Here is a 27,703-nt window from a genome sequence, read left to right as displayed (position 1 = left end):
GCTGGGGCTGGGGGCGGTGGGGGGGAATCTGTATCAAGCGGGCAGAAGAGACTGACTGTTCTGACATCCATCTGAGTGGCCACAAAAGGAAAAGAAAGTTTCACGTGAAAGTGCTGCCTCTTTGAAACATCCTCATTTTAATAAATGAGGATGTATTTTAATACAAACAGAAAAAGTCTAAATCCAGTGAGAATGTAAATAATTATTTACGTTAAGAACTTTATGCACAACTTATCGACTGCCTTACAGCTATGCAAGTATAGAAGATTTTTTCAAAACACCAGTCTATTTTTCCGTAAGGATAAACCAGAGCCAGGCTAATGGAGCAGAGGCCACCACTGGACGCTCAGCTTCTCCAGACGGTGCTTGCAAGCGCCAGCGTTCTGACCGCCCCAAAGCCAGCTCCTGCACGGCACATACCTGTGTCCTGAACACGATGGTGTTGGGCCCCGGCTGCAGGGTCACGCCAGCACACCTCAGCACGTGGGCCCCGTCCTCCAGAGCCAGGCCCGAGGACGCCTCCAGGGACGTGCCGTTCTCCTGCCTCCGCAGGAGCATGTGGACGTTCTTGCATATGATCCCTGTGGTGTTCAAGGAGTTGTCGGAAGGACTCCTCTCAAACATCTCATACAGCTCCAGCGCAGGGAGGCTGCTCTGGGATGTGGGAAAGGGTGAGGCCTCTGCCGGGAAGTTAACAACCCCGTTGGCCGTCTTGTGCTTGGTGAGCCACTCGGCGGTCTTCCGGTAATTGTTCTTCTCAATGCTGAAGTGGACGTGGATGGCGATCTGCTCCATGTGGATGGGCACAGGCATCTGACTGCACATGGTTATCTCCACAGACAGGACGCCACCCACATGAACCACGGCATTGGCAGGGGTGAAGCGGAGATCGCGCAGCTGTGCGAAGGAGTGCATAGGGAGGGCGACCCTGTGACCTGTGGACGCACAGTACGCATTTCACTCCCCAGTCACACTGTCAGGGGCTCAGAGACAGCAGAACACAGTCACTGTCATGTGGCCAGAAGCAGTGACATGTGACAGAGACAGTTTAGACCCTCCCCACCCCATGCCATCTTCATACACCAAAAGTAGTTACTCTGTCAAAAGCAGTTACTTTGTAAGAAGCAGAACAGGAGCACATGCCCAGATACCTCCTGGAAATCATAAAACCTGAAGAAATTTAAGGTCTCTAACTCCCGTTTTGGCAAACCCAAGAGAAATACAGGTTAACTAACTCCTCAATTTCAAAATGAGATCTGTAAAGTCCAAGTCCTAGAGCTGTTTCAGGAAGTCCACCACCCTCCCACCCACACAAAGTTCTCTAGTGAAGACGCCTGAGTCCCCCTACATCTGGAAATAAACAAGCCCAGGGGTGTGCCACCCTGGGAGCTCAGCCAATGATGCGGGGAGTCGGGAGGGCAGCGAGTCCCAGCCCTCGGTCACCAAAGGGGCAAATCCACTGCACCCTCCACCAGCACTGTGTTGAGAGAAGCCACCAGGCCGCTGGACTGACCAGGAGGTGTTTATAAACACCCAGTAACTGAAGGCTGTGCTGAGATCGATGGTGTAAAATCACAAGAAAACAGGGACAACCACAGCAGAGTTTCTTCATGGAGAGGCCATGGAATGGTGGAAAAGTGGAAGTCCACGGTCTCACACAGAGTAGACGTGGCACACAGCCCTATGATGCCAGTCTGGGCACACTGAAGAACCTAACGCACAGACCAATGCCACACTGGCCCCAAAAACCCCTCCAGATGGCTGCATGTGAGGGACGTGTACCCAGCAGCCAAGGACCACATCAACCGGAGGCCAAGACCTCTGGACACACTGACTTCCCAGCACTCAGCAATGGCTGTGGACAGCATGTGATCCCCCTAGCTCTCCGGCTGAAGCCCTACATCGCAGACCGATGGTGACTGGAAGTGGCTCCCCAGGGGAAGTTAATTAGGGTTAGGTGAGGTCAGGGACAGTCATGCCCTTACAGAAGGATGCACCAGAGAGCCCTCTCTGTCTCTGAATCTATCCATCTCTCTCCTGTCTCCTCTCCCCTCCTGCACCCCTGGTCATGAAAGGACAAGTCAGGAAGAGAGGAGGCCTCATGAGCAACCAGCCCTGAGGGCATGTGGCCCTTGGCAGTCAGCCTCGAGAAGGCACTCACTCAGTCTGTGGCATTTTGTTATGGCCACCGAGCTGAAGGAGACAGTGACTCTTTAAAATAAACCCTCATCTTGAAACTGAATGTGAGAAGCTAAATATTACCATAAACCTAATCTTACCACACAACGATATGTATAAAGTATATTTGCTAAAACACTCAGAATCAAAGTCTTTCCGATCTGCTGTCCTGTTGGACACACCCACAAGGAAACAACAAATTTCAGAAGGTGAGATGGTCTCCGAGATACCTGGCTCGATGACTTTCAAAAGTCAGTGTCTTACAACCCACACCTGCTGAGGGGATGAGTGTGGTCCATCCATCCAATGAAATATTATTCAGCCATGAAAGAGAATGAAATGCTGACACATGCTACAACACAGGCGAATCCTGAAAATGTGCTGTGTGAAATAAGCTGGTCACAAACAACCACACACTGTATGACTCCATTTATGTGAAATACCCGTAACACGTATCCTCAGAGACAGAAGGCAGGCTAGCGACTCCCAGGAACTTGGCGGGGCGGGGGGTGTGAGAGAAGGTGGGGGTGGGAGAAGGCTGGGAGGAAGTGAGTATGGGGCGGGCTGCTTTTGAGGGGTAGAAGTGTTCTAAACTTGACGGTGGTGACGGCCGCACATACCTGTGACTAGACTAAAAACCACTAGGCTACACACTGCAAATGGGGGCTGACATGATACGTGAATTCCATCTCAATAAAACTGTTATATTTTAAAAGGTCGGTGTCTGGAAAAAAAAGATGGGAAGATGGTAAAGGAGAATTGAGATGTAACAATCAAATGCAGTATGTGATCCCTGATTGGACTAGTACAGGCCAGTGATTCACTGTGTGAGACAATGAGGTAGACCTGAAGAGGGCTAACTAAGTTGGAAGCCCGAGCCAGAACACTGTCCTTCTGTGGGCAGGGAGTTTAGGGGACCACTCTTGCTTTCAGAAGATGCTACACTGTCCCAAGGTGGAGTGGTCCTTGTGGTCTGGAGTGGCTCTGAAGTTCACCAAAAAGAAAAAAGTAGGAAGATATAGACACATGGGTGCTACACAGCAAAATGTTAGCAATTGCGGAATCTAGGTGGTCAGTATACATCACCTATTATATACAGTGTTATTCTTCTTGCTTTTCTAGGGTATTTGACATTTTTCATAATTAAGTTTTTTTAAACCTTTACTGAATTTGTTACAACATTGCTTCTGTTTTTGGGTTTTCTGGCCAAGTGGCATGTGAGATCTCACTTCCCATATCAAGACTGAACCCAAAGCCCCTGCGCTGGAAGGTGAAGTCTGAACCCCTGGACCACCAGGGATGTTCCTGTAACAAAGTTGCAGAAATGAGTCTTACCTGGGCTGTCCATCTGCTGGCTGGAGAAGCTGAGGATCTCTCTGCAGAAGTACTCCCGCTCGTCCGTAGTCAGGTGCTGGTCACTGGCCAGGAGGCTGCTGGTCTGAAGGTAGCTGAGTGCAGAGTCAAGGGGCCGGAGAGGACCACGTGGTGGGGCGCCGCACACACAGCCCCCAGTCCCGGGGGTGCAGCCAGCAGGTGTGCCCCTTCCTCCAGGGTCCTGGGAACTCACACACAAGTCAGGCAGGCAGACACCTGACCAGCTTCTACCCAACAGGGGCACATGTCAAGGCAGGCTTCCCTCTCCTAATTACCAGGCACCTATGGGCATGCGACTGTGGGCACTGCTGCTATACAGACAGACAGCAATTTTCCTATTTCGTGAATGTACTCGACTTAAAGGATACTTCTCAATCTGTCCAAGGCGTTTCTGACATTCGGCAAGCTGCTTCCTTGTGTGTGTGATTGGCAGCGCCCAGCCCTCAGCCAGGTAATTTTTCAAGGCTCCTTGAAGATACATCTCTGCCTTCTGAGGTGACTTCTTCCTCCTTACAAGTCAACAAACAGAAGCTTTCATGATGGGTCATGATAATCAACAAACTCAGACCTTTCATGGCTTGCTCCCCACCCTTGGTGATCTCGGTGACACCAAGACACTGGTGCCATCCACAGAGTCCTCCTCTGACCACTGCCCCCCGCCCAACCCCCGAGGTGAGAAAGAACACAAAATCAGGAACACATAACTGGACACGAGAAACGTGCCAGGCTGGCAACCCCACACACGCTGTTTGTCCAGCATCCTACACTAGCTGCAGGGCCTTCAGAGCTCAGTCTCTGGATAAGAGTGTGAGGGCATCACTTATGACTTCAGGCTGCTGTGAGGCCACCAAGTGTGAAGGAAGGGGAAGGATCTGCCCACCGGCACAGAAGCAGGTACAGAGGAAGCTAGAAACCTGGGCTTGGAGCCACCCTAGCTCCTGAATAAGACCAAAACAGAGTGGTTTCCATGGACCAACCAATGGGAGCTTGGGCCAACTCCAAAACTCAGGCCAATGCACCGAGCAGGTTTCAGAGATTTACAGAGAACTATGATGGATTTATTGACTATGCCAAAGCCTCTGACTGTGTGGATCACAATAACCTGTGGAAAATTCTCAAAGAGATGGGAATACCAGACCATCTGACCTGTCTCTTGAGAAACCTGTATGCAGGTCAGGAAGCAACAGTTAGAACTGGACATGGAACAACACACTGGTTCCAAATAGGAAAAGGAGTACGTCAAGGCTGTATATTGTCACCCTGCTCATTTAATTTATATGCAGAGTACATCATGAGAAACGCTGGGCTGGAAGAAACACAAACTGGAATCACGATTGCCAGGAGAAATATCAATAACCTCAGATATGCGGATGACACCACCCTTATGACAGAAAGCGAAGGACTAAAGAGCATCTTGATGAAAGTGAAAGTGGAGAGTGAAAAAGTTGGCTTAAAGCTCAACATTCAGAAAACTAAGATCATGGCATCTGGTCCCATCACTTCATGGCAAATAGATGGGGAAACAGTGTCAGACTTTATTTTTGGGGGCTCCAAAATCACTGCAGATGGTGATTGCAGCCATGAAATTAAAAGACGCTTACTCTTTGGAAGGAAGGTTATGACCAACCTAGTCAGCATATTAAAAAGCAGAGACATTACTTTGCCAACAAAAGTCCATCTAGTTAAGGCTATGGTTTTTCCAGTAGTCATATATGGATGTGAGAGTTGGACGGTGAAGAAAGCTGAGCACCGCAGAATTGATGCTTTTGAACTGTGGTGTTGGAGAAGACTCTTGAGAGTCCCTTGGACTGCAAGAAGATCCAACCAGTCCATCCTAAAGGAGATCAGTCCTGGGTGTTCATTGGAAGGACTAATGTTGAAGCTGAAACTCCAATACTTTGGCCACCTGATGCGAAGAGCTGACTCACTGGAAAAGACCTAATGCTGGGAAGGATTGGGGGCACGAGGAGAAGGGGATGACAGAGGATGAGATGGCTGGATGGCATCACCGACTCGATGGACATGGGTTTGGGTAGACTCCGGGAGCTGGGTGATGGACAGGGAGGCCTGGTGTGCTGCGATTCATGGGGTCGCAAAGAGTCAGACACGACTGAGCGACTGAACTGAACTGAACTGATGATGGATTTAAATAGCAACACACATCACATAAAAGAACATCTTCCTAGGCCCAATTTAAACCTTCAAGATATTCAGGATAAAACAAAGTTTAAAATACGATTAATGAAGCTTGCCCAAGCTTCAGTGACAACATGGATGCCCTGGCCTTTCCCAGAGGGCTTGGGACTGCTGATCTTGCAGGTTAAAGGCCAACAATAAACAAGCATCTGCTCTCCTGGCATCTTGGGAAAACATCTAGTCCTCAGGACATTACTCTGAAACAGTGAAAGTTCCCAAATTTTCAATTTCAAGCCTATCAAATTACATGTGCCCGTTTTTCTAGACTTTTCTGGTCCTCTCTCATCCTGTCATTTAAAGGGGCCAGAAATTTCCATACTTCTTCAGTTAGTATCTCCAGCCAATGATTCGTACACTATAGTGAGGGATGGGAGACCACTGCCAGCCAGCCGCCAGAGACGCAGGCCGAGGGTCACCTGGGTAGTCCATGGTCACACCAGAACCAGGACCCAAGTCTCCCGTTAGCAGGCCAGCGTCACCCCACCGCAGTGCCAGCCTCAGGGGGCTGAGCTCACAGCATCTGAGGACGTGGATTCTCTGTTTCACTAACCAATAATAACTCATTCCTCAGTACACCAGATGGAGACTCAAGAGACCCCACCTCAGCTCTGTGACTGCTGGCTGCTCCAACCACACCTAAAACATCAGGATGTTCACTTAGATGATCTACTAATCCGTTCCCTGCCTACTCAACCAGTTACAATAAATTATTCTTTCCTGTTTCATCTAATAAAATTACAAACTGTATTTATCCAGATACCACTTCAAACACATATTTCTTTTGAGAAAACAACCATCTTTCCCCTTATAACTTGTATCTTTTCCAGTGCTTTGAATTAGCAGCTGCATTGCCAGCCAGGGTTCTTCTCTTTGATAGGCTATTTACCAAGTACATATGAAATATACCATGTTTTGAGTCTTTTCTCTGGAATCCAACTCTGAAGCTGGAGCCAGATGAGAAACATTCACCGTTTCTGTACACTCCGGCTCTCAGGCACTCACAGCTCAGCCCTCTCTCATGGAGGTGACACACGCACGTACTCCACGTCACTGACCTCAAGGGGACACTTACGAGCAACCAGAGAAAATGATGTAGAACACACACCATAACTGCATACAACAGGGCATACACTATCTACATACGTGTAACACTTATGTAAAAGTTCACTAAATTAATTAAAGGAACACAAGATCAGTAACAATTACTATGGTTAATAAACTAAACTCTGGTATTCAGAAGGAATCTTCTGAAAAATGATGATGGTTGGTTAACAGTTTACATTTTCATTCTACAAAGTTAGGTACAATTCATATTAACTCCTACATAACAAACCTCTTACTACACATGGGAGATGTCTGAAATTCAGAGAAAAGTTCAAAATCAATTACATGTAAAACTCTGCCAGATCCTTTCCAACAAGCTTAGCAGATCGAATCCTCCCAATACTTGTGAACATTTCGATGGTGGCATGGGACAAGTCCTGTGGAAAAGCAAAGACCGAGTAACTCTATACTTGAAGTTTAATGCTATACAGACCCAACATTCATTTACCCAAAGCTGAAGCAAAAGACTTCCTTATTAATATAACAATTTTTTACTCAGGATCTTTTTGTTATTTGAGTTTTTATGAAACAGTGATTTATACAAAGTCATCAACTTGTATATAAACTATGAAGCATTATAAGGAAAGAAACATGAACTCAGCAGACATAAAATAATTTTTTTCAGTGCATTTTCCACATGCAGGTAACATTTTTAGTGTTTTTTCACTCTTCGAGTAACAGAGACAACTGTCAGATGCTCTTCAATTAACCATGACTTGGGAACACAGGTGGTCCACTGAACTAAGACTGCCCAAATTGAAGTCCTTTAAAATCAAGTACAATAAGCCCCGTTCAAGTTCAAACTGTTCCTCTGTATACAGAAAATCATTCACTAGCCTTTCTTACAATTTCTGCTCTACTGAATAAGCAATCCCATGGGGAACAGAATGATAAATATCTAAGGATGCTTCTATGCCTAATTATGGCACTGTGGATACTGACTCACCAACTACTCCAGGTGCATCCACAACTCCCTAGGGCACTGAGGAAATTTAACAGGCCAGCAAGGAGGTCCCAAATACCAGCTCACTCCCAATCCGAAATGCTACAAATGTAGCAAAGTCTCACAGAGACAGGCTTTCTGCCACCAGTGGACAGGGAACACTTGAAATACTTACTAAGTAGTGCTTTTCAAAAGCTTCTACTGATGACAATGCTTCTTTGAGTTTCTTATAAGGACTCTGAGCTGTGTTGGCTTAAACAGAAAGAAATAAAGAGTCCTTATTCATCTTCATTACATCCAGTCATGACTTTAGGTTCAGCCTCAAATGTCACAGGTAAATGTCACAGGTATTGGACTTTGTCTGATGCTTGCGTAAACTACCAACACACCCATGTCAGCGGAAACCACATTACTACTCACGTTCTTGTCCAGTTAATATACTCACGAAATAGTCTAAACACTTCGTGCAATGCTTTTATCTTTAACTGAGGCTACAAGTCTTCAAGTATGTATTACAAATCCTACAATGAACTGAATTACTTTTTGAATGCTGTTAAGTGGTCTCAGGTTGAAACAGAGCAACACACACATCATACACTTTCCCTGATGAACTGATCCGAGCCAGCAGGAGTCCTCTCAGGTCACTAGGTGCGCTTTAGTCAGCAACAGCCCTGCTAACTCACACTTATCATTATGCTAAAACCATCAGTAATGCTCCTTTCAAAGTGCTCTATCACCTAGGAGCAATTTACTCAATAAAAGGACTTGTCTGGCCATCTTATCAGAAAAATAAATCACCTATAACTGGGGGAGATTGGTGCGTTTACACTTCATGAGGGCTGTACAAAGTCCTAACCAGCTCAATGTAAGCCTGCCAGAAACTCAGACACAGTTTTAAGAACGCTTATACTTTTTAAACTATTTCTGACATCTCTTTATGTGATTAAAGGGTAAAATATCCCATGTCTTAATCTGGTCAGCTAATAATGAGTGTAATTTCCCAAATGGTGAGTAGTTATATTGCCAGAACCTGAGTTATATATGCCAAGTACAGCCCACATTCTCGGTGCTTTTGGGAACATTTCAAAACGTACCTGTCTCAGGCCGCTCGGCTCCCAAACCTGCCAAAAGATCCACGGTCCTATTGAGGTCCTCTGAATTAGGTCCCTTTTCTGACACAAGTCCACACAGATAGCCCAGGGACTTCAGCTGTTGAGATAGACCCCAAATTTCAATTAATCTGCTATAAGAACCAGTAGAGAATTAACAAATTTAAAGTTAACATCTATCTAAATGCAAGAAATTTAGCTTTCCTACCCAAAAGATTCTTATCTGGATATAAAAACACATCTTGCTACGGTCCTTTCAAACGCAAACCTTCTACGTGATCATCCTGGGAGTGCCTCTGACTCTGGTCTTTCTCAAGCCAGCAAGGTCTCCCACTCTGTCTGCACTGCCACCAAGCTTTCCTGCTGCCCACACAGGACCACCGTCCTCATCTGATTTCTGCACAGGTTTCACGCTCACCCTGCTTTGTCTCCACCACCCTCATTCCTGGTGCAGAAGTCCACCTTTAGCACGAGCACAGCAAGTGTCTGACGTCTACTGGAGTCAGAGACACTGGCAGGGACCCACCACGTCCATGTTGCTACCAGATGCCCCTGAAGCAGCCAGAGCCACCCAAAGAGGGACCGCGTGTGCAGCACTTCCCCACTCTGGGGGCACGGCCCAGACAGGCCCCCTCTGCACTCGGCAGCTACCTTCTCCGTGGCGTAGCTCCATAAGCCCACGGTGTGGGCAACATTCGAGTCTATCTGCGCCCGGTCACAGCACCCTTCTATCCTCTGCAGCACCTCCAAGCAGCTCAGGAACACCCAGCAGTCCAGGGCGCCAGGCGGCACGGAGACCTGGGGGCACAGGCGCGGGCGGTGAGGAGGGTGCTCGGGGAGGCCCCTCCCGGCAGCCACCCAGACTCTGCACAACCACAGGGAAGAGAAAGGGGCATAACGACAAGGGCAGTGGCTCAGCTACAGGAGGAAGGGCCGTTTGTGCCCAAAAGCACTCAGTGGCTCACACTCCCAATGATACAGAGGGCCTTGGCAGGGGTGTGATCTCAGCAATGTACTCAAAAGCTTATTAAAGATGCCTACAAGAAGGCCGACTGTCAGCACTTACTCTAGGCTTGGAAACTGGTCACCTCTCAGTTTAAAGAGCACACATTCTGAAGGTGGGAAGCTAAGACCTCAGATGACCACTGGAACACATTTCAGATCATATATCAACATAGAAATCTGAGTATTAAGTAGATATTTGATGGTATTTGGCAAATGCTATTAATTTTTTAGGTGTAATTATGTTTGTAAAAATGGACGCCTGTTGCTTGAGGATAAAGTAAACACTATACTGTCAGATATTCAGAAGTATCTACTGTATGTGATTGGTTCTAAGGTGGACTTTCCTCTACATTTCAGGGTCTTTGAAACAGGAATGTCTCACAATTGACAGCAATTTCACATCCACACCTGGCAGTGCAGACTACCTTTTCGGGGGCACTGACGTCATAAGGTGTCTCACAGCTGGGGCCCCAGCTCTGGTGAGACCCGCCAGTTGGTCCTAGTCACAGTGGGGACTAAGAAGTGATATCACATCAGTTGACAGGGGAGGAGCTGCACAAGCTGACAAAACCAACTTATGTAAGAAAGACTTCAACACACCCTGAGCACAAACAGAAGGACCTGGCACCAACTGGAAAGACCCAGAGAATGCCATTAAACGTTCCTGTACATGCTAAACTGCCCAGTCTTTTGAAAAACGAGACAAACTACTTAGATCCTTTAAATGAAAAATCAGTACAGAAAATAATGACATGATCAGAAGCAACTTTCATAAGGTGATCAAGTGGTATGACTCTCTCGTCCAGACAAGAGTCCAGAGCACATGCCTCCCCCGAGTCGAACTGCATTGCTCCACAGGGGGCGAGGCTGAGGGGTACCAACAGCCCACAGGGGTCTCACACAAAAGCCACATATCTTCAGACAGTGGCAGGCTGAGTTCCTCTGACGGCCACCCATCCCAGTGCCCCACGCCAGTCACACATGACAAAGCAAGCCCTGCCTCCCACAGGCTTGCCCTAGGCAAGCTCAAGGCTCTGCCAGTCCACCTGGAACCCAGTGGCACCCTCGGCATCTGGACACTTCACGCACCCTAACGAGAAAGACACTGAGTGCCTTTCCATAGACTTCAGGGCCCTCTGGATAAACTCCTTTGTCAACAACAGACTTTTTAAAACTAATTTCTTCAGAAACATTCTTTAGCTTTCTTCAAGCCTCTCTCCTTTTCTGATATCAGTATTATTGGTCATGGCAAGAGCTGTCTGACCATTTTCCAAGCGCAAAATTTAAGACATTCTTTTGTCTTTTCTAAACCTATGTTTTAAAACATAATGCAAATGCAGAAAACCCCAGTGTCCTATATGGACCACAACGGGGCCATGCCCACCACACACCTCCCAACAAGCCACCTCCTCGTGAACTAGTACACATGAAATCAACATGCAGGCATGTCTTGTGTCTGACTCCTCCAGCTAGACTCTGCGTTCACAGCCTCGTCCACTCCAAGTTCGTTGATTTCTGCCGCCACACCCCCGTCTGCTGTCTGCACAGACGGCAGTAACCGCTTCCCTTGTACAGGATGGACATTTGGGTTATTTCCAGGGTCTGGCAGTTACGCTAAGGCCACCACGAGCATCCCTGCACTGCCTCCTGGACAGAGCGGGGACAAATCACCGGCTCACGGGCAGCACAGGCTTGGCTCCAGCAGATGCTGCCAAACGGCTTTCCTAAGATGGGTGCCCATTCCTACTCTCCATGTCAAGGAAAGAACTCCAGGTGCTCCCCACTCTCACCAACACTTATCAAGCCCTTCCACTTTAGCCACTTGGGGGCGGGAGGTAGATTTCATTGTTATTTTATACTATATTTCTATTTCTCTATCACGAATGAGACTGAGCACCTTTTCATCTGCTTACTAGCCAAGTGGATATCTTCATTTGCCTACTTTCTATTGATTTGTCAGTCTTTTAAGCTGATTTGTAGGGTTCTTCCCATACTCTTGGTAAGAGTCCTTCCTATCAGCCTATGGACCTTTGTCCCCTCCTAGCTGCCCTGTCACCCTCCTCCATGGTGCTGATTGATGACGAGAGGCTCTGATTTCCAGGCTGCCTGTTTTCCACACTCTTCCCTCCTAGCCAAAGTCTTTCTGTCCTGTTTAAGAAACATTTGCTAATCTCAAGGTCATAAAGATACTCTCCCATATTATCTTCCAGAAGCTTTCTTGCTTTATCTTTCATCAAATAATAAATTTTTGTGGACAGTATGAGATTCAGTTGACTCAGACCCATTTATTCATTGAATCCATTTATATTCCATTTATTCAAAGTCTACCCCAGTGCCTTTGCTCAGACCTCACGTTTCTCCCCAGGTCTCGGCCGAGTCTCCAGCTCTTCTCCGCGTCTCCTCCTAATCGGGAGCCTCTCTCTGCCCTCACCTCTCACAGCACCCCAGCTTTCAACCCAAGGGTGGCTACCCCACTAGCTGTAGAATAAAAGCCAACTCTCAAGGTGATGTACGCTTTCAAACCTGGCTTCCAAGACCTCTGGAGCCTCACCTCCATACCCTGCTTCAGCCCTAAGTTCTACCAAGACTAAGCTCCTAGAGAGTTCTTTCTCAACAGTGAGTTCTCTGCCTGAAACTCACTCTCTCTGCCCGCCACCCAGGCCATGTCCACCTGGTGGGTCCTGACTCAGCTCATGGGGTGAGGAGGGGTGATGTTGGTCTGTTGTGCTCGCTGCTAAAAACACAGCTCCTAGAGTGAGTGCTTGGCTAGCACAAAACAGGTGCTCAACAAGTAACTGCTGAATGAATGAAACTTTAAAACCCAGCTCACACAAGACCACCTCTTGACCCCCACCCCCGGACACGTCAGGCAGCGTCCATGTGCCCACGCAAGCTGCCCCTCTCTCCTCGATTCCACCCCCATCCACCCACTCTGCCCTGAAACAGCTTGCTCTGATGGCCCAGCAGCTCTGGGCTCTGACAGCCCACTCACACAGCTGGCTCTGTGCACAAACTGTGGGTTTCTTGAGGTCAAGCAGGACTCGTTTCTTCCTTATCTGTGGGCCCTCTCTCCCCTCACCACTGTGGGTAGTCAGCTGCTTTCTGAATGGTGCTGGGCAGTTCCTTCTCTAACCCTCTTTCCCTCTTCCTGAGGATCATCGGCTCTTATCGATATCAGCACGTTCCCCGGTTGCCTCCTGCTCTGTCCACTCCCACTCCTCTCACAGTTCAGGTCCTCCCTCAGGGCTCAAGGTCACACGATGAGCAAGTACTCGATGACCCTGAGGTTCGCTCCTCAGCAAAGCCTCTGCTCTGTCCTCCGTGGGGCCTGAACCCAGGAACGCCAAGGCCAGCTGGCAGGCCTGGATGGCGGGCCTTGTCCATCCTGGTCAGCCTGCAGCTTCTCCCACACACAGCCCTGCTCACACCAGCCAGGGTGAGGGCATCTCATGCACGGTGCTGGCCAGTCTCTAGATCCTCAAGAGTCCTGCTCCCTCCTGGCCAGACCTGTCTGTGAACATAATCAGAACCTATGCTGATAAAAGACAAGCTGGTACCAAGAAAAACACATTAACACAGAAATCCTTTGGGTAGTCATTGTAACAAACATAAAACAACATTCTAGAAAATATCTTCCTTATATCGTTTTCACTTACCAATCTGGTAAAGATGAAAATATATACACATATTACTTTTTTTCTTACCAAAGATGCAGGAAAAGAGTATTACTAGTGTAACTAAAAATGGGACGATCTTTCTAGAAGGCAATTTGATGATGTACACTAAAAGCATTAAAGACAAGTGCAGCCTTGACCTAGCCATTCTACGTGTGAATGCACTGAATAAGGGTGATGGACAAGGATACACACTTCCGCAACAGCAGACACTGCTGAAAAATCCCAAAGTCCAAACAGTCCTTCTACGCACAGAAAGGCCACAGACCAAAAAGAGAATCTCTTACTTTAGAATAAGCAATGACATTTTCTTCTGCAGATCTGTCTGTATTTTCCAAATTTATGCAGGGAACACACTAGACTTTTGGTAAACGGGTTGGGGGGGGGCAGTTAAATGTTGTAGACAACAAAGAGATACTCTGTGACGGAGTCATCTGAGCTCCCACAGACCTGATGCAACTTTAGGGCTATTACTCCTGACTCCAGCAGCGGTGTGGGCAGGTACCCTTTCCACATTCACACACTGCCAAGCCAGGAGCTGGCCCCCAGCCTTAGCAGGCACCGCTGGGGGTGACGACCCCAGGCTGCACCACGGAGGTGGCATCTGGCCACCTCAGCGTCTCCTACTCTCAGAGAAGATACTACAAATCAACTGATGCACCAACAAGAAAGTCACCAGGACTTGCTTTACAAACCACAAAGAGCCAACACAGGCATTTTCTACAAAAGAAACATCACAATAAGAAATGCACAAAATGGTTGCAATACATATGCTTTTGGCTTAAAAAGGATAAATGACCAAACCTAACCCTAGGAGCACCACATACTGGCCCAACCTGCAAGCTGCCAAGGACTGGCTCTGCAGCAGTAGCTCTGCCCAGCTCTGTATTGGGGAACCCAAGGCTCTACGCTGGCCTCTGGCCATGGACATGACTGTCAACAACAATCACCAGAAAGAAAGCTAGCAGACACAGGAAATGAGTTCTAGTTTTGAGAGCAGAATCAAATATGCAGAAAAAATAAATAATTTTGAGTCTTGAATTTTCATTGTTTCCATAAAAATTTAAAGAGATTCTAAGAATAAACTTATCTGCTTTATTGCCAACTGCAAAACTTCCTTAAGATATAAGGACCACCACCAGCTTCCAAAACAACCTAGAGAGAGAATCTCAGATGAGAAAGTAGAGAGAGGAGTTCTGTGCCTGACACCCCACATGCCTTCTCCAGTGAGAACACCATCACTAAGTCCTAAAGAGCCCTCCTGAGTGACCCCAATTTGAAAGTGCCAAGGCTGAACTGCTTGGGCTCTTAATACACTTCCATGTTTTCCCCTGATCCACTAACAAGAGAAAATCTCTCAGTTAGTAAATCTCTAGGCCCCACAAACACAGGCGGGCCTGTCCCATTAATGAAGCAACCCTCTCAGCCCTGGAGTCTGTACAGCTAGAGTGGAATAGCCAAAGAAGATTATCTCAACCTTCTTGGTGACAGATGGCCACAAGAACATCACCTCAAGGTGGAAAGTGTTCTTTTTTCTCATATGCTCGATTAGATGTCCAAGGAAGAAAAATAATTTGATAAAAAGTCCTAAATTCTCAAGTTTGTGGCTCAGTTAGGCTAGGCATCTCTTCTTTAGAAATCAGCAAAATAGTTTATCTTATTGAGTCTGTTATTTAGTTTTTTAGGGAACATAAAACAGAAATGACTATGATATGAAAACTACCCCTACTGCCAGTGCCCTGGGTTTTCATTAACTGTGCCCCCGGAGCCCTGGTGTGCAGCCCAACAGAGAGGACTGCAGCCTGCCAGGAGGATCTGAGTCTCTGACAAGTTAATTATGTTACCTGTTAAGTCACCCAATCACTTCCACACCCACTTTCCTCCTTTATAAGACGGAATTAGACCACCCACTCAGTTCTTAACCGGGGAGTGGGGGTGGGTGCCTAAGAACCCTCTGAAAGTGTATGTAACATCTGGAGTGTGTATATGTGCATTTTTCCATGTAGAGGTCACTAAAACAAAAAAGGTGAGAACCCCCAGAACAGAGTCGTTAGAGCTCCCCTACCTCACTAAGATATTTACAACGCTACGGGCAGGAAAGAGTCCAGAGCCCTGGGGGATATTAATCTAGAAAAACAAGTGTTTCACTACAAATGAACGCCTTCAAGCTAACTGTGCTCTTTCATATACGCACGCACACATCTGTTTGTAACGTACCTCCATTAAACTGTGTGCTACCGATTAACGTGCACAGCTTGCTGTGTGTCACTCACATTGTTACCAGCATGCTCATGTGCAAATTCATGTATCTGAAAAGACAGCTCTGAAACAAAACAAATACTACCCGCGAAACCTGACTCTGCGTGTCCCCCAGGTGCTTGATCTTGATCAGTGAGGCCCAGCTCCCACAGAACAAGCCAGGGTTCCCTTAAAAATTGTATTGAGAAACTGATCTAGGAGGCTCGCTGTGGGCCAAGGTGAACTGCACTGTGTTGAGAGCAGAAGTTGTATTTTCTAGCAATTACTTAATCGGTTTCTACGCCAACAGTCAGGAAGCGGGTAAATGGGGAAAAGAGACGACTCACTTCCAAGAGCTTCAGCTCCTGCACACAGCTGTGCAGCAGTTCTAGGGCGCGCTGAGCCACCTCCCACGGCCTCTGCAGGAAGAGGAGCAGGGTGCACTGGCGAGAGAACAGGTAACTGCGCAGATCTAACAGGGTGGCTTCTTGCCTCTGTATCAATTCGCGCTTCTCCATATCTATGGGCTTTCGGAGGATCAATCCATTCCAGCTCTTCACCGGCTGGCAGAAAAAAGTCAGCCAGTTGGCACCATCTAAACAAACACACATCGTGAAAGGCGCTGACTGAAGATTTCTTCACCTCACTGCGCGGGACCGTGAGCCCTAGGGGACCGAGAGCCCTAGGGGACCGACGGGCAGCTCAACTGCTATTTGGCCCAAAGTGCCAGACCCTCGAGGCTGTGGGGAACCCAGCAAGGGACATAGGACAGGGTGGTGACTACAAGGACACCCACTCGGCACCTGGCATCGGGGGGCAGGATGGAGGCCACAAGACACAAAGCCATTCCAGGCCCCGAAGGTCGTGAACAAGCCGGGATGCGATCAGGCTGCTGGGCTGAGGGTCGGGGACACCTCAGGCTCCACAATCAGTCACCCAGGAGGAGGCATGAGGCCCAGGCAGGAGCATGCTATGTGGTTCCTCCCTACCGTGTGTGGGGAGTAGCCTGGCCACAGGACAGTCTTTATCTTCTTTCATCTCTACTCTCTTCCTGACGTATTTAAGCCTCCTGCCTTTCTGCCACTCTACCCTGTCAACACCTGAGTCCAGCTCCCAGAGGAAGGGCCCGCAGGCACGAGGAAGACGTAGTAGTGGGAAGCAGAGGGAACATCCTCTACTGTCAAAGATTTCCAACGAGGCTCCCCAATTCTAACAGCCCAAAGACTCAAACATGGTTTTAAATTAAACACACGAGTCTACAATAACAGGGCCATTCAATCATATGGAAAAAAACTATTTAATCTACCTTTCTCTCTCACGGCCACCTCCCTGGACGTCCACATCTACACTGGCACGGTGGCATTGCTTCATGGCTGCAGGGCTGGCAACAGCAACAGCGTCCCTCCCTGACCTGAGCTGAGACTCAGCGGCTCACTGCCCATAAAGTGAGGTGTCCCCCAGCCGTCAGGCCCTTCCTCAGCAGACCCCTCTGCTGGGGCCCCATCCCAGCACGTCCCTGGCTACCCCCCCACCCCCGTTTGATCAGGCCTCTCTCGGAGAGCCTCCTAGGCCCCCATACTACACCAATCAGCCCTACCGTCACTCTCCCCCCCACCTGCATCTTCCGTCCAGCTGCACTTGCTACCCTCACTACCTGACTCTAAGTGAGAAACTCGTTTGTCCATATGTCTCCCTTTCACGTAAACTCCATAAAAGAAGACATTGTTGTATTCCCTACTGTATTTAGAACAGGGCCTGCACAGAGAGGTCTCTCAGGAAGTATGTGTATGAATGAACAAAAATGAACCACCTTATCATTTCACTGTAAAAGCTGGTCCAGGCTTACTTTTGGATTTTAAATTGCCCCAGATTTATTTTAAAACTGAGAGAACAAAGAAACTATGTGAAATATAATGTAAGAAACATGTAAGCTATTTGAGACACATACATACATACATATATATATATATACACACACATATATATGTATAATATGGGTATGTAAAATATAAGAAATGTAATTTCACTTCCTTTATGCTTTCAAAATCTAATTAGGAAATTGCTTTAGTTATGTTTTTGTCTGTGTCTCAGCAAAGTAAGAGCTCCAAAGCTGAACTGCATGAAAACTGCCTGGAAGTGGGCCTCAGTGGGTGACATTATATCACTCTGAGAACCAGGGCGGGGCCCACAGGCTACGGGGGCAGCCCCTGCGCCTCACTCCTTATAGGTCTCCTAGCAGACACGACCATGGCTCCTGGGAATCACGTTTTTCTTCAGACACTGTGACAAAGGTTCTCAAAAGAACCCCTGATACAGATGTCTATTATAGCACTGCTTGTGGTAGCAAGAGCGAAACAACCCAAATGTCCAGCGCCAGGGGTGGGTGAATCAAGTCTAAGGAATCCACACTGTGAAGCACTCTGCAGCTACTGTAGAAACAGCTTAGCGCCTGATCTGTCAGCCTGAAGAGATGCCTGCGATGGACTGCTAGTAAGAACAAGCTACAGACAAACGTCATGATAATGTGATGCCATTTCTACTAAAATAAATACCAAGCAAAGAACAGTGAGCACAATTACAAACTTTTTTATTTGTACATGGGTCACTGTGCTAATTTCGTATTTTTAGAAAACTTTAAGACATCATTAAAAAGATGAACACCCTTTACAATGGTGTCATGTAAGACTCACTGTAGTGAACACTCAAATATTACACAGACAATATCTTAACCGAAGAAAAAGATCCCCACACTACGTTAGCAAGGAGGCACAGAATCGGGAGCATCCCTAGACAGCTGAAGCTGTAGAAATGATACTTTATATCTGAAAGCAACTCCTTCAACACTTTTATTCCTCAAGATTCTTCCACAAGTGTGACTAACACCTAACTCTCAGTTCATTCCCTAAAGCAACCATGGGAATATATCCTGCATAATCTGTTTTTTTAAAAACACGGAAGATGATTTAATCATTAGGTGAATAACAGCAGCTTCCATACTAGTTAAAAGTGGGGAAAGCTATGGTGAGAAAAGAACTTGTTTCTAAAACTTCACTACTCACCCCCAGCACCAAAGTTGACAACATACTGAGAAAACAAGGCGTCCAGTTCATCGTACTGCACCAGGGCGTCTTCAAACTGCTGCAGCATCTCAAAGACAAAGGCAAGCTCCTCCTAGTCACCCAAAAAAAGTTTAAAAAAGAAAACACAAAATTATAAATCAATGTTTTGAAACAAGAAGCCATGAAAGATCACAACAGAGAAAAGCAAGCAGCATTCTGAATAATGTTTATGCTAAGAAAAAGAAAATCAAGTTAATGACCACGCACAGACAGAAGCAGGAAAAGGCCAGCATGACTCCTGGAGTCCCTTTGTGACCTGCCAGGCCTGACTGCTCAGCCTCTCGTCCTTGGTACTTCCCTTGCCTCCCTAGACACACACTCTTTAATTAGAATTCTGCTCTATGGAACAGCAGAATCTTCTTCTTCATTTACTTATTAAACCAACTACTTATTTATATCTATGGAGACACAAGGATACTAATTCTATCCCACAGGGTGAGTCTCTGGTTTATCATTACTCATTTTGCTGCACACACTGCTCCTGCTCTGGGTGTCAGGAGGCTCCTGGAGGTGGTGTGTGTGCTCCTTTGACAGACCTCCACCTTTTTCTTGAGCACCTGCTTACTTTCTGCTTCTACAAAATATTGTATTTTCCCTACACAATCACATCCACAAGGACCCCTGGCAACTTTTATTGGAGAATTCAGTTTAGAAACCAAGATCTTAGCACTAAGTCTGCTCACTGCTACTGAGGTGTCATTTTTTTCCAGACCTCATCAGAGAAGAGAGCAAAGCAATATTTACATACACACGTATTAATCCTCACCTACACATACATCAATATTTCTGAATCTATCTATCCAGCCATTCAGTTATCCAGTCACAAGTTCACAGTGAATCTAAACCAATACCATTGTGTTCATTTGGATTCTTCTCTTTCCTTGTCACTACTCTTAGGAAATAAGTTTAATAAGATTGAAGGGTAAAGACACAGGGTAATCTAAAAGGTCTGTCACAGTCAGTCATACAGGGAATTATGAACACGTTCAAATTCCCTTATGTTACCCAAATCACCCAAATATCACCATGACAGGAGCATCAGAATAAGAGACACTAGGGTCTTTTATTTATTCAAGGTATATTATTTCTTCAGTAATTAATATACAAATGATATTGAAATATGAAAATCATGCTTTTTCAGGTAAAACATGGTGAACAAAGAACAAGGACACTAAGAGCAACACTCTTATCCCTCTGCAGTGCAAGGAGGGTCTCCTCCCCCAAGCTCCTCTGTTTCACATCACTTTGTTCACTTAACACACTCTTCCTCTTAAAAAACTTAGAGAACTGAGTATAGACCACAATTTTTGGAAACCTAAACACTTTCATAAGCTAGAATAAAGAAACCAGCTTAAGACAATCTTTCATTGGAACCCAAAGTTATAAAACTATGGAGGAAACATACTTGGGACTCAAGTAATTTAGCCACAGCGCCAGGCAGGCAGTAGACATCTTATCATCAGGGTCATCACCACTGCTGGGCTCCAAGGCCTAAGCCAGGTCCATGGTAGACATCCAGGAGGCCCGAGACACTGACAAAACCAAAACTGCTCTGAGGACAAGGTCATTTCATAAAAGGCTAGCTGCCATGCTCTGAAGCAGCGAGGCAGCTGACACAGTAATTACTCAGGAGACCATCTCCGATCCTCCTTAATAAGCCAAGAGAATGAAGCTGGCCACTTTACTGTCATTTGTTCTTATAAGCTATGTCCATATGAATGATCATAAGAGAGCTGCCTTATTCACAAGAATGAAGAGGGAGGGAAAGAGAAGGAAACAGTCTCACTCTATGTAATCACTCAGGTACCTGCACCATGAAATATTCACAGAAGCTCCAGCCTGGCTCGGTTCTCTTCTCCCTCAAGGTTCTCATGTCATCCTCAAACTTGCCTAGGTTTTTTGTAAAAGACATAAGAAGTAACGTCCTGAGTTTGGTCAGGAAGGCATTCCAGGATTCCTGAGTTCGGGAGGAGTCCTTCAAGGGATCGGAGAGCACGACACACCTGTGAAGACATAAACAGACAATGCAGAAAACACTCCATGCACAGAACCACTGCCCAACAGCAACCACATTCTTGGGATGCAAACTGGCTTCCTCCCTCCTCTTCCTTTCTTCCCTCTATAACTGGTGAAAAACATCAGGCAGGTGATGAGACATCAGATGAAGAAATGGTTTCATCATGAGCTGGTCTAAACCCATGTAAGCAGTCAGTGCTGTTACAAGTGAGATGCTGTGGGATGGATAGGGGGTTATGATGAGTCACAAGACTCAGACCCTGTCTACAGGGTGCACTGGAAAATATGGTGATTGCACCTCAGTTCCCAAACCCCAGGTGCCCTGCCCACTTCTAAAACCTCTTTGGGTTCCCTGTGACTGACAGACTAAAATGTAGATGTTTAATATGGTACCTGAGGACCATGACAACATGGACCAGCCCAGTTGTCCAGCTCTGATTCCTATTTTCTCCAGTTCAAGCCCACTCAGCTTCTCAGGCTCTCCTGTCTTTCTACCTAACACCTTCCTACTCACCCCACAGAACCCTGCTCAGCTGACACATCTTCACTGACCCTCTCCCCAGCCCCTGGCCCAGTTGCTCCGAGCTCAGCCCCACCGACTCCACAACCAATGTAGTCAGTGCACCCTGGAAACACTTCTCACTGTTAGTCTGTCTCTCTCACCAGACTGTGAGCTCAAGAGTAGCATTAATAAATAATAAATAAATGCTTAGAAGGATGGGGCTTAACTTATAGGACTTCCCTGGTGGCTCATACAGTAAAGAATCCACCTGCAATGCTAGAGACTCGGGTTCGATCCCTGGGTCAGGAAGATCCCCTGGAGAAGGAAATGGCAGCCCACTCTAGTATTCTTGCCTGGAGAAGCCCAGGGACAGAGGAGACTGGTGGGCTACAGACTACAGTGTTGCAAAGAATCAGAGAGAACTGAGTGACCGAACAACAACAAAGGTATGATACAATTTCACTACAAAAAAACTTTGTATCCATGGTGTAAAAATCTCAAAGGCATAAAGTTACAAGTGTTTCCAGTGGATCTGGAAAAGATAACCTGTTCATCCAACAGGTTGGAAAAGGTAACTTTCTTTATCCTTGAAAACAATACAATCTAGAGAGATGAGTAAATTTGAACTCAGAAATAACTTCTAAATATTGATGCTATGATGTCAACATTTCTCCTCTATAAATGTTTCACCTGAATTACCAGCAAGTGGCAAAATGAACAGATTTTAAGTTTCATTTCCTTCATACCCCCTGGAGGAAGGACTGATTCTATGGATTATCGACCAGAGGACAAAGGGTGAAACAGCCATAGTCTAGATGGCCCACCAGATGAGTAACGGCCCACCAGATGAGTAACGGCCCACCAGATGAGTAATCAGTACCAAGAAGGAAATTTTAAAACTGGTAGCTGGCCTTAATTTCAGTCACTCCACTCCCCTACTCCACACCATTAGATACTGTTTCTTCCCCTGAAAGATAAAGGGGTCCAGGCAGCTCACTCCTAAGCCTCCTCTGCCATGGGAGTAACGTGTATTTGTTCACTGTATGAGCTGCTAGGGTCTACTGGCTCAGTAGTTTCTCCTTAAGGCATTCTTAAGGATTGCAATCATCCACGTTTATTTCTGACCAGATGCAGAGTTCTCTACTACAGGGGTGGATGAAAAAAGAAACCTACACAAACAGCAACCACCGAAACAATATTTTCCTTCAGTGACCTGGTGCTTATCAACCAGACAGTACATCCTTTATACTCTCCATCCCTCATTAAGACCTTCAACGTTTACTGTTTCCAGATCTTCTCCTTACTAATTAAAACAATAAACAAACAAAGCTTCAGAAATTCCCATCAAACGTTGTTAACTCAGAAAAGGAGAACCCAAAGCAGCTGATGAAGTCAGGGCTGGCGGGGGCCGATCTGAGCAGAGCAGCGTCCACAGAGCACGCACCGGCGTGGCAAGGAGCTCCGGGCAGGGGCCTCCCTGTCACTGGGACGCCACTGCAAAGACAACACGTGACCCTGTGTCAGCAATACTCACCAACAGCCTGGACATGCACAAAAGTTTTTACCCAGTTTTTCTTTCAGGGAATCGATTAAGGAGACAATTAAGGAGGGGCCTGGTCTCTTCTGCTGCATCTGCCACATGCTCAAGCGTCAGGCACAGGGCAGGCACTCACAGAGCAAATACTTATGATCACCTGGAAGCCAGTAAACTATCTCACCTCGACGTCAGCCCAATGAGGTTAACAGCAAACACACACGTACCTGTCACTCTGTTTATTACAGAAATCATTTCTTATTTTGTCCACAATGGAAGTTCGGGGAAGTATGTTGGTTTTGTTTTTTTTCTTGGCATCATTTTCAACCACCACAATTAACCAGTCCACGGAGCTATAAGCTTTCAGAACATTCTGCCACTTGGTGAGATCATCCTTTACTGTAGCTTTATACACTTCAGTATCCTGAAAATAAATGAGTTACTGTGAACGCAGATTTATCAATACCCTATAGTTTATACTGCAAAAGAGCCTGACAACAGAGAAAGCAGCACACTTTTCTGCTCTGGGACAGGGACACACCATGGAAAGTCTGTCGCCGGTCCAGCTGCAGGCGCTCAGGGCAGGCTCGCCGCCACATCCCAGGTGCGCATTGTCCCTGAGACCAGGGACACCGAGGGGAGGTCCTCCAACGTTATGAGGACGAGTTGGAAAGGCAGAGGGCCGAGCAAGCTGCCCACAGTGACACACTCTGCTAAGAAAGCTGGGATTTTAAAACCCAGGTCTGCAGGGCTAGGGCCCTGGGCCCAAACACGGCAGGGTCCCCTCCAGTCACAGCCCCGCCACGACAGGAAGGGAAGCGGCCGGTCCCGCTGCAAGTCCACTGCCATCACGGGGCCTCCTCGTGGGTTCCTCCACAGCCCCATGGCACTCCAGGAGCCCCCAGAACCACTCCAACCTCAATGCCACTCACAGGCCATGTCAAAGACAAGGCACCTTTAGAGGTGACCCAGACAAAGAGGATAATCCAGGGCTTCTGGAAGTTTTTCTCATTCACATAGCATCAACAGGGGAGCCGACATGGGCCTGGAAATCAAAGCTGCTCCTGACCTGGAGCCCAAATGCCAGCCTGCTGCAGACAGTAGTCCTGCTGCCCGGTCATCAACAAGCCCAGCCTCGGCTCTCCTCCAGAGAGAAGCAGGGAGACACAAATTCTCCTTGCTTTGGAACTCTGTTTACAACTGATCTTATGCTCCATGAATCCACTCAGCAGATTAAGAGCAAAAATCAAAACCAAGATGCTTAACTCATTTCAATATCAGGTATTTAAAAACCTTTGGAAACTATAATTAATAGCTACTGTCTAAATATATTCTTTCCCTCTTCGAAAAGAAGGATTCTGTATTATCCTGCCCATATTTTCTCTGGATTTCTTTAGTCTCTCTTGAATAACACTCATGTGACTGATCCATGAATGAGTTAAATCTCAAATTCTGTATCAGGGTGCTCCCTTTCATTTAATCAGTAAGTGAAAGTTCCAAAAGGCAGTACTTAAAAATGTTAAAAACTGCCACGTCCTCAGTTTAACTCTGAAACAACTACAATCTGAAAAAGAATTTTTGGTTAAAAGGAAAACAATCCTGCAAAATTCTGATTTCTGTGAATTAATATCCAACAGTAACACACTCACATACTGCTTATTTTCCACACAATGGCAGTGCTTAGCACCAGAAGTTTTACAGGGCTGGTGTTCCGTCAGAACCCAGATACCTGACGCCTGGAAAGTGAAACCGGAAGGCCACCCCGGACCCGGCAGTTTCAAAATCAAAGCTCAGATGCAGGTCCCAGGGCCCACCGGACAGGGAGAGGTGAGGCAGCATGACAAGCTCCAAGGAGGCCTTCCCAGGTGCCCTTTGCCAGAACCCACAGCGGGGGGGGGGGGGGGGGGCAGTCGCACCCCAAGGGGACACCAGTCCCTCTCCTGGGGACACTGTGGGTGGCAGCCTGCAGGGACTCTCAGAAGAGGCCTCGCTAAGCAGCAGGCAGGACAGAGTCCCCCAAAGTCCTAGAGGAATCAGGACAGAACCCAGCCCATGGCTCACAACAGTGAGCAAAAAACGGACATTCCAAGAGAGGCCCAGTGACTCTGCAGAAGAGGAACCCAAGCTGAACCCATGGGGCTAAGGGTCTCTCAGGAAACCACAATGAAGAGAGGAAAATCCCATCATGGGGGAGGGAAGGGTGACAAGGGGCCCCGGCAGGGAGCAGAACCAGAGCCAAGCCCAATGAGGAGGACATCCCAGCGCAGATGGCGGAGGACGGGGGGACTGGCTCGAGGGTCCAAGGCCAAGACGGCCTCTGTGTGGGGTCATGGATCACGTGCCGTAGGGAGGGCTGACCAGGACAGAGCATGAGCCCCAGACCTGGGGGGCACCCACACCATGGGGCAGTGAGGATGGCAGTGATAGGAGGCGGCTCCCAGACGGCAGTGGTTCAAAGAAGCAAACACATGGAGGACAGTGAGTGCCTGGCTTCTCCGAGCTGGAGAGTCACACACACAGAAAGGGAAGGAATGAGAACTGACCCTGTGTGCTGCACTGGAACTGGGTTGTGTGTGTGCACACGTTCGCGTGCATGGGCACAAAGAGTTACATATGGAGGTAAACACCTATGTAAACACACGTGGAGGGCACTTACGCATATACACAAATATATCCTCCAACCTAGTGCTGTGCTTCATCACTCAGTCTTGTCCGACCCTTTGTGACCTCATGGACTGCAGCCCACCAGGCTCCAATCTAGACAGCATATTAAAAATCAGAGACATCACTTTGTTGACAAAGGTCCGTATAGTCAAAGCTATGGTTTTTCCAGTAGTCATGTAGGATGTGGGAGATGGATCATAAAGAAAGCTGAGCACTGAAGAATATGCTTTTGAATTATGGTGCTAGAGAAGACTCTTCAGAGTCCTTTGGACTACAAGGATCTCAAATCAGTCAATCCTAACAGAAATCAACCCTGAATAATCATTGGAAGGACTGATGATGAAGCTAAAGCCCCAATACTTTGGCTACCTGATGTGAAGAACCAACTCAGTGGAAAAGACCCTGATGCTGGGAAAGACTGAGGGCAGGAGGAGCAAGGGGTGACAGAGGATGAGACGGTTGGATGGCATCACTGACTCAACGGACATGAGTTTGAGCAAACTCCAGGAGATCGTGAAGGACAGGGAAGCCTGGTGTGGCTGCAGTTCATGGGGTCACAAAGAGTCGGACACAACTTGGCAACTGAACAACAACACCACCACCACAAAGGATCAAATTTAAAAGTAACAAATAAAGCACAAGAAAATTTCTGGGATTACATAAAATAACAGCACCAAACGAGATAAAATTCACCATGTCTAGCATCCAAAAAAAACTGACAGGCAGGTAAAGAAATAAGAATAAAAGATCTATAAAAAGCAGAAAAATCACTCAAAAGAAACAGACTCAGTAAATACAGATAACAGAGTTAGTAGATAAGGCCATTAAAATAGCTATAGTTGCCATATTTCATATGTTCATGAAGGCAGAGAAAGACTGATGCTAAGCAGAGACAGGAAAGATATTTTAAAAGAAGGAAAAGACCCCTGAGGAACTCAAAGAGATGAAAACCACAATGTCTAAACTGAGAAAGACACGGTAGGACTAAGAGCAGATTAGACACTGTAGAAGAAACAATCAGTTAACATGAAGGCATAGGAACAGAAATTCCCCAAATGAAACACACAGAGAAAAAGACTGATGAAACGTCCACAGCGCAGTGGCTTGGGAGACGTCAAGTGACCTCATACAGAGCTACCTGGAGTCCCCAGAGAAGAGAAGAGGAAGAGAAAAAATATTTGAAGAAATAATGACCAAAAATGTTCCAAACTTGATCAAAATTATAAATCTCTAAAGTTAAAAAAAAAAAAAAAAAATCCAAGCACAAGAAATGAAGCTCCACCATGGCATATCATAATCACACTGCTTAAAATCACCAATAAAGAAAAAGAATCTTAAAACAACAAAGGAGGACTTCTCCGGTGGTCCAGTGGTTAAGAATCCACCTGCCAATGCAGGGAACACTAGTTCCATCCCTGACAAGAGAAGATCCCACATGCCATGGGACAACTGGGCCTGTGTACCACAACTACCGAGCCTGCACTCTAGAGCCCACAAGTCTCAACTACTGGGCCTGCGCACCTTAGAGCCTGTGCTCCACAAGAGAAGCCACCACAATAAGAAACCCGTGTGCCGCAACTAGAGAGGAGCTCTCACTTGCCACAACTAGAGAAAGCCCACAGGCAGCAACCAAGACCAGTGCAGGCATAAACTATTTAATTAATTAATTAATTTGGGGGAAAAAAAACACCAAAGGAAAGACATTTTATGTACAAAATAACAGTCAAAAGTCAAAGATTTTTCATGGGTAACAATGGAAACCAAAAGACAGTGAAGACATCTTCTAGGAGCTTGAAAGCGGGAGGTGGGGCGGGGAGAACCTTCAAACAAGAACTCTCTATCAGGGAAATATTCTCCAAAAATAAAGGCAAAATAAATAGCTCCTCAACTATTTAACAGCTGAGAAGAACTCATCACCAATGGACCTGCACTATAAAGAAGTTGAAAGAAATCCTTCAGGAAGAAAGAAATTAATACCAACTGAAAATCTGGATCCACACAAGGAAGTTAATGCACTGGAAATGGTAAACACACAGGCAAATACGAA

The 27,703-nt window shown here is 46.7% G+C and overlaps 1 protein-coding gene across 7 annotated transcripts in view; it reads right to left on the bottom strand.

Moving 5' to 3' along the window:
* Nucleotides 1-27,703, bottom strand: part of TRAPPC10 (trafficking protein particle complex subunit 10) — a 75,939-nt gene that overhangs the window by 22,865 nt on the left and 25,371 nt on the right. For 3 of the 7 annotated variants that reach the window (XM_081570043.1, XM_081570044.1, XM_081570045.1), the window contains exons 4-14: nt 23,220-23,416; nt 20,748-20,943; nt 18,881-18,992; nt 16,169-16,416; nt 9,556-9,702; nt 8,890-9,004; nt 7,971-8,047; nt 7,138-7,229; nt 3,921-4,061; nt 3,514-3,626; nt 421-935 (exon numbers count right to left, since the gene is read on the bottom strand). In XM_081570043.1, coding sequence (XP_081426169.1) covers nt 421-935; nt 3,514-3,626; nt 3,921-4,061; nt 7,138-7,229; nt 7,971-8,047; nt 8,890-9,004; nt 9,556-9,702; nt 16,169-16,416; nt 18,881-18,992; nt 20,748-20,943; nt 23,220-23,416 — 1,953 coding nt within the window. Of the gene's footprint in view, nt 1-420; nt 936-3,513; nt 3,627-3,920; nt 4,062-7,137; nt 7,230-7,970; nt 8,048-8,889; nt 9,005-9,555; nt 9,703-16,168; nt 16,417-18,880; nt 18,993-20,747; nt 20,944-21,349; nt 22,953-23,219; nt 23,417-27,703 lie in introns of those variants that run through there. The other 4 variants (XM_081570048.1, XM_081570046.1, XM_081570049.1 and 1 more) reach the window with 4 other exon arrangements.

This window comes from Giraffa tippelskirchi, chromosome 2 (genome assembly GCF_054371585.1).
Source record: "Giraffa tippelskirchi isolate mGirTip1 chromosome 2, T2T-mGirTip1v1.2.pri, whole genome shotgun sequence".
In the NCBI taxonomy this organism is placed as follows: Eukaryota; Metazoa; Chordata; class Mammalia; order Artiodactyla; family Giraffidae; genus Giraffa; species Giraffa tippelskirchi.
The sequence above is the reverse complement of the archived record's forward strand: the minus strand, read 5'-3'. Positions and strand labels throughout refer to the sequence as shown.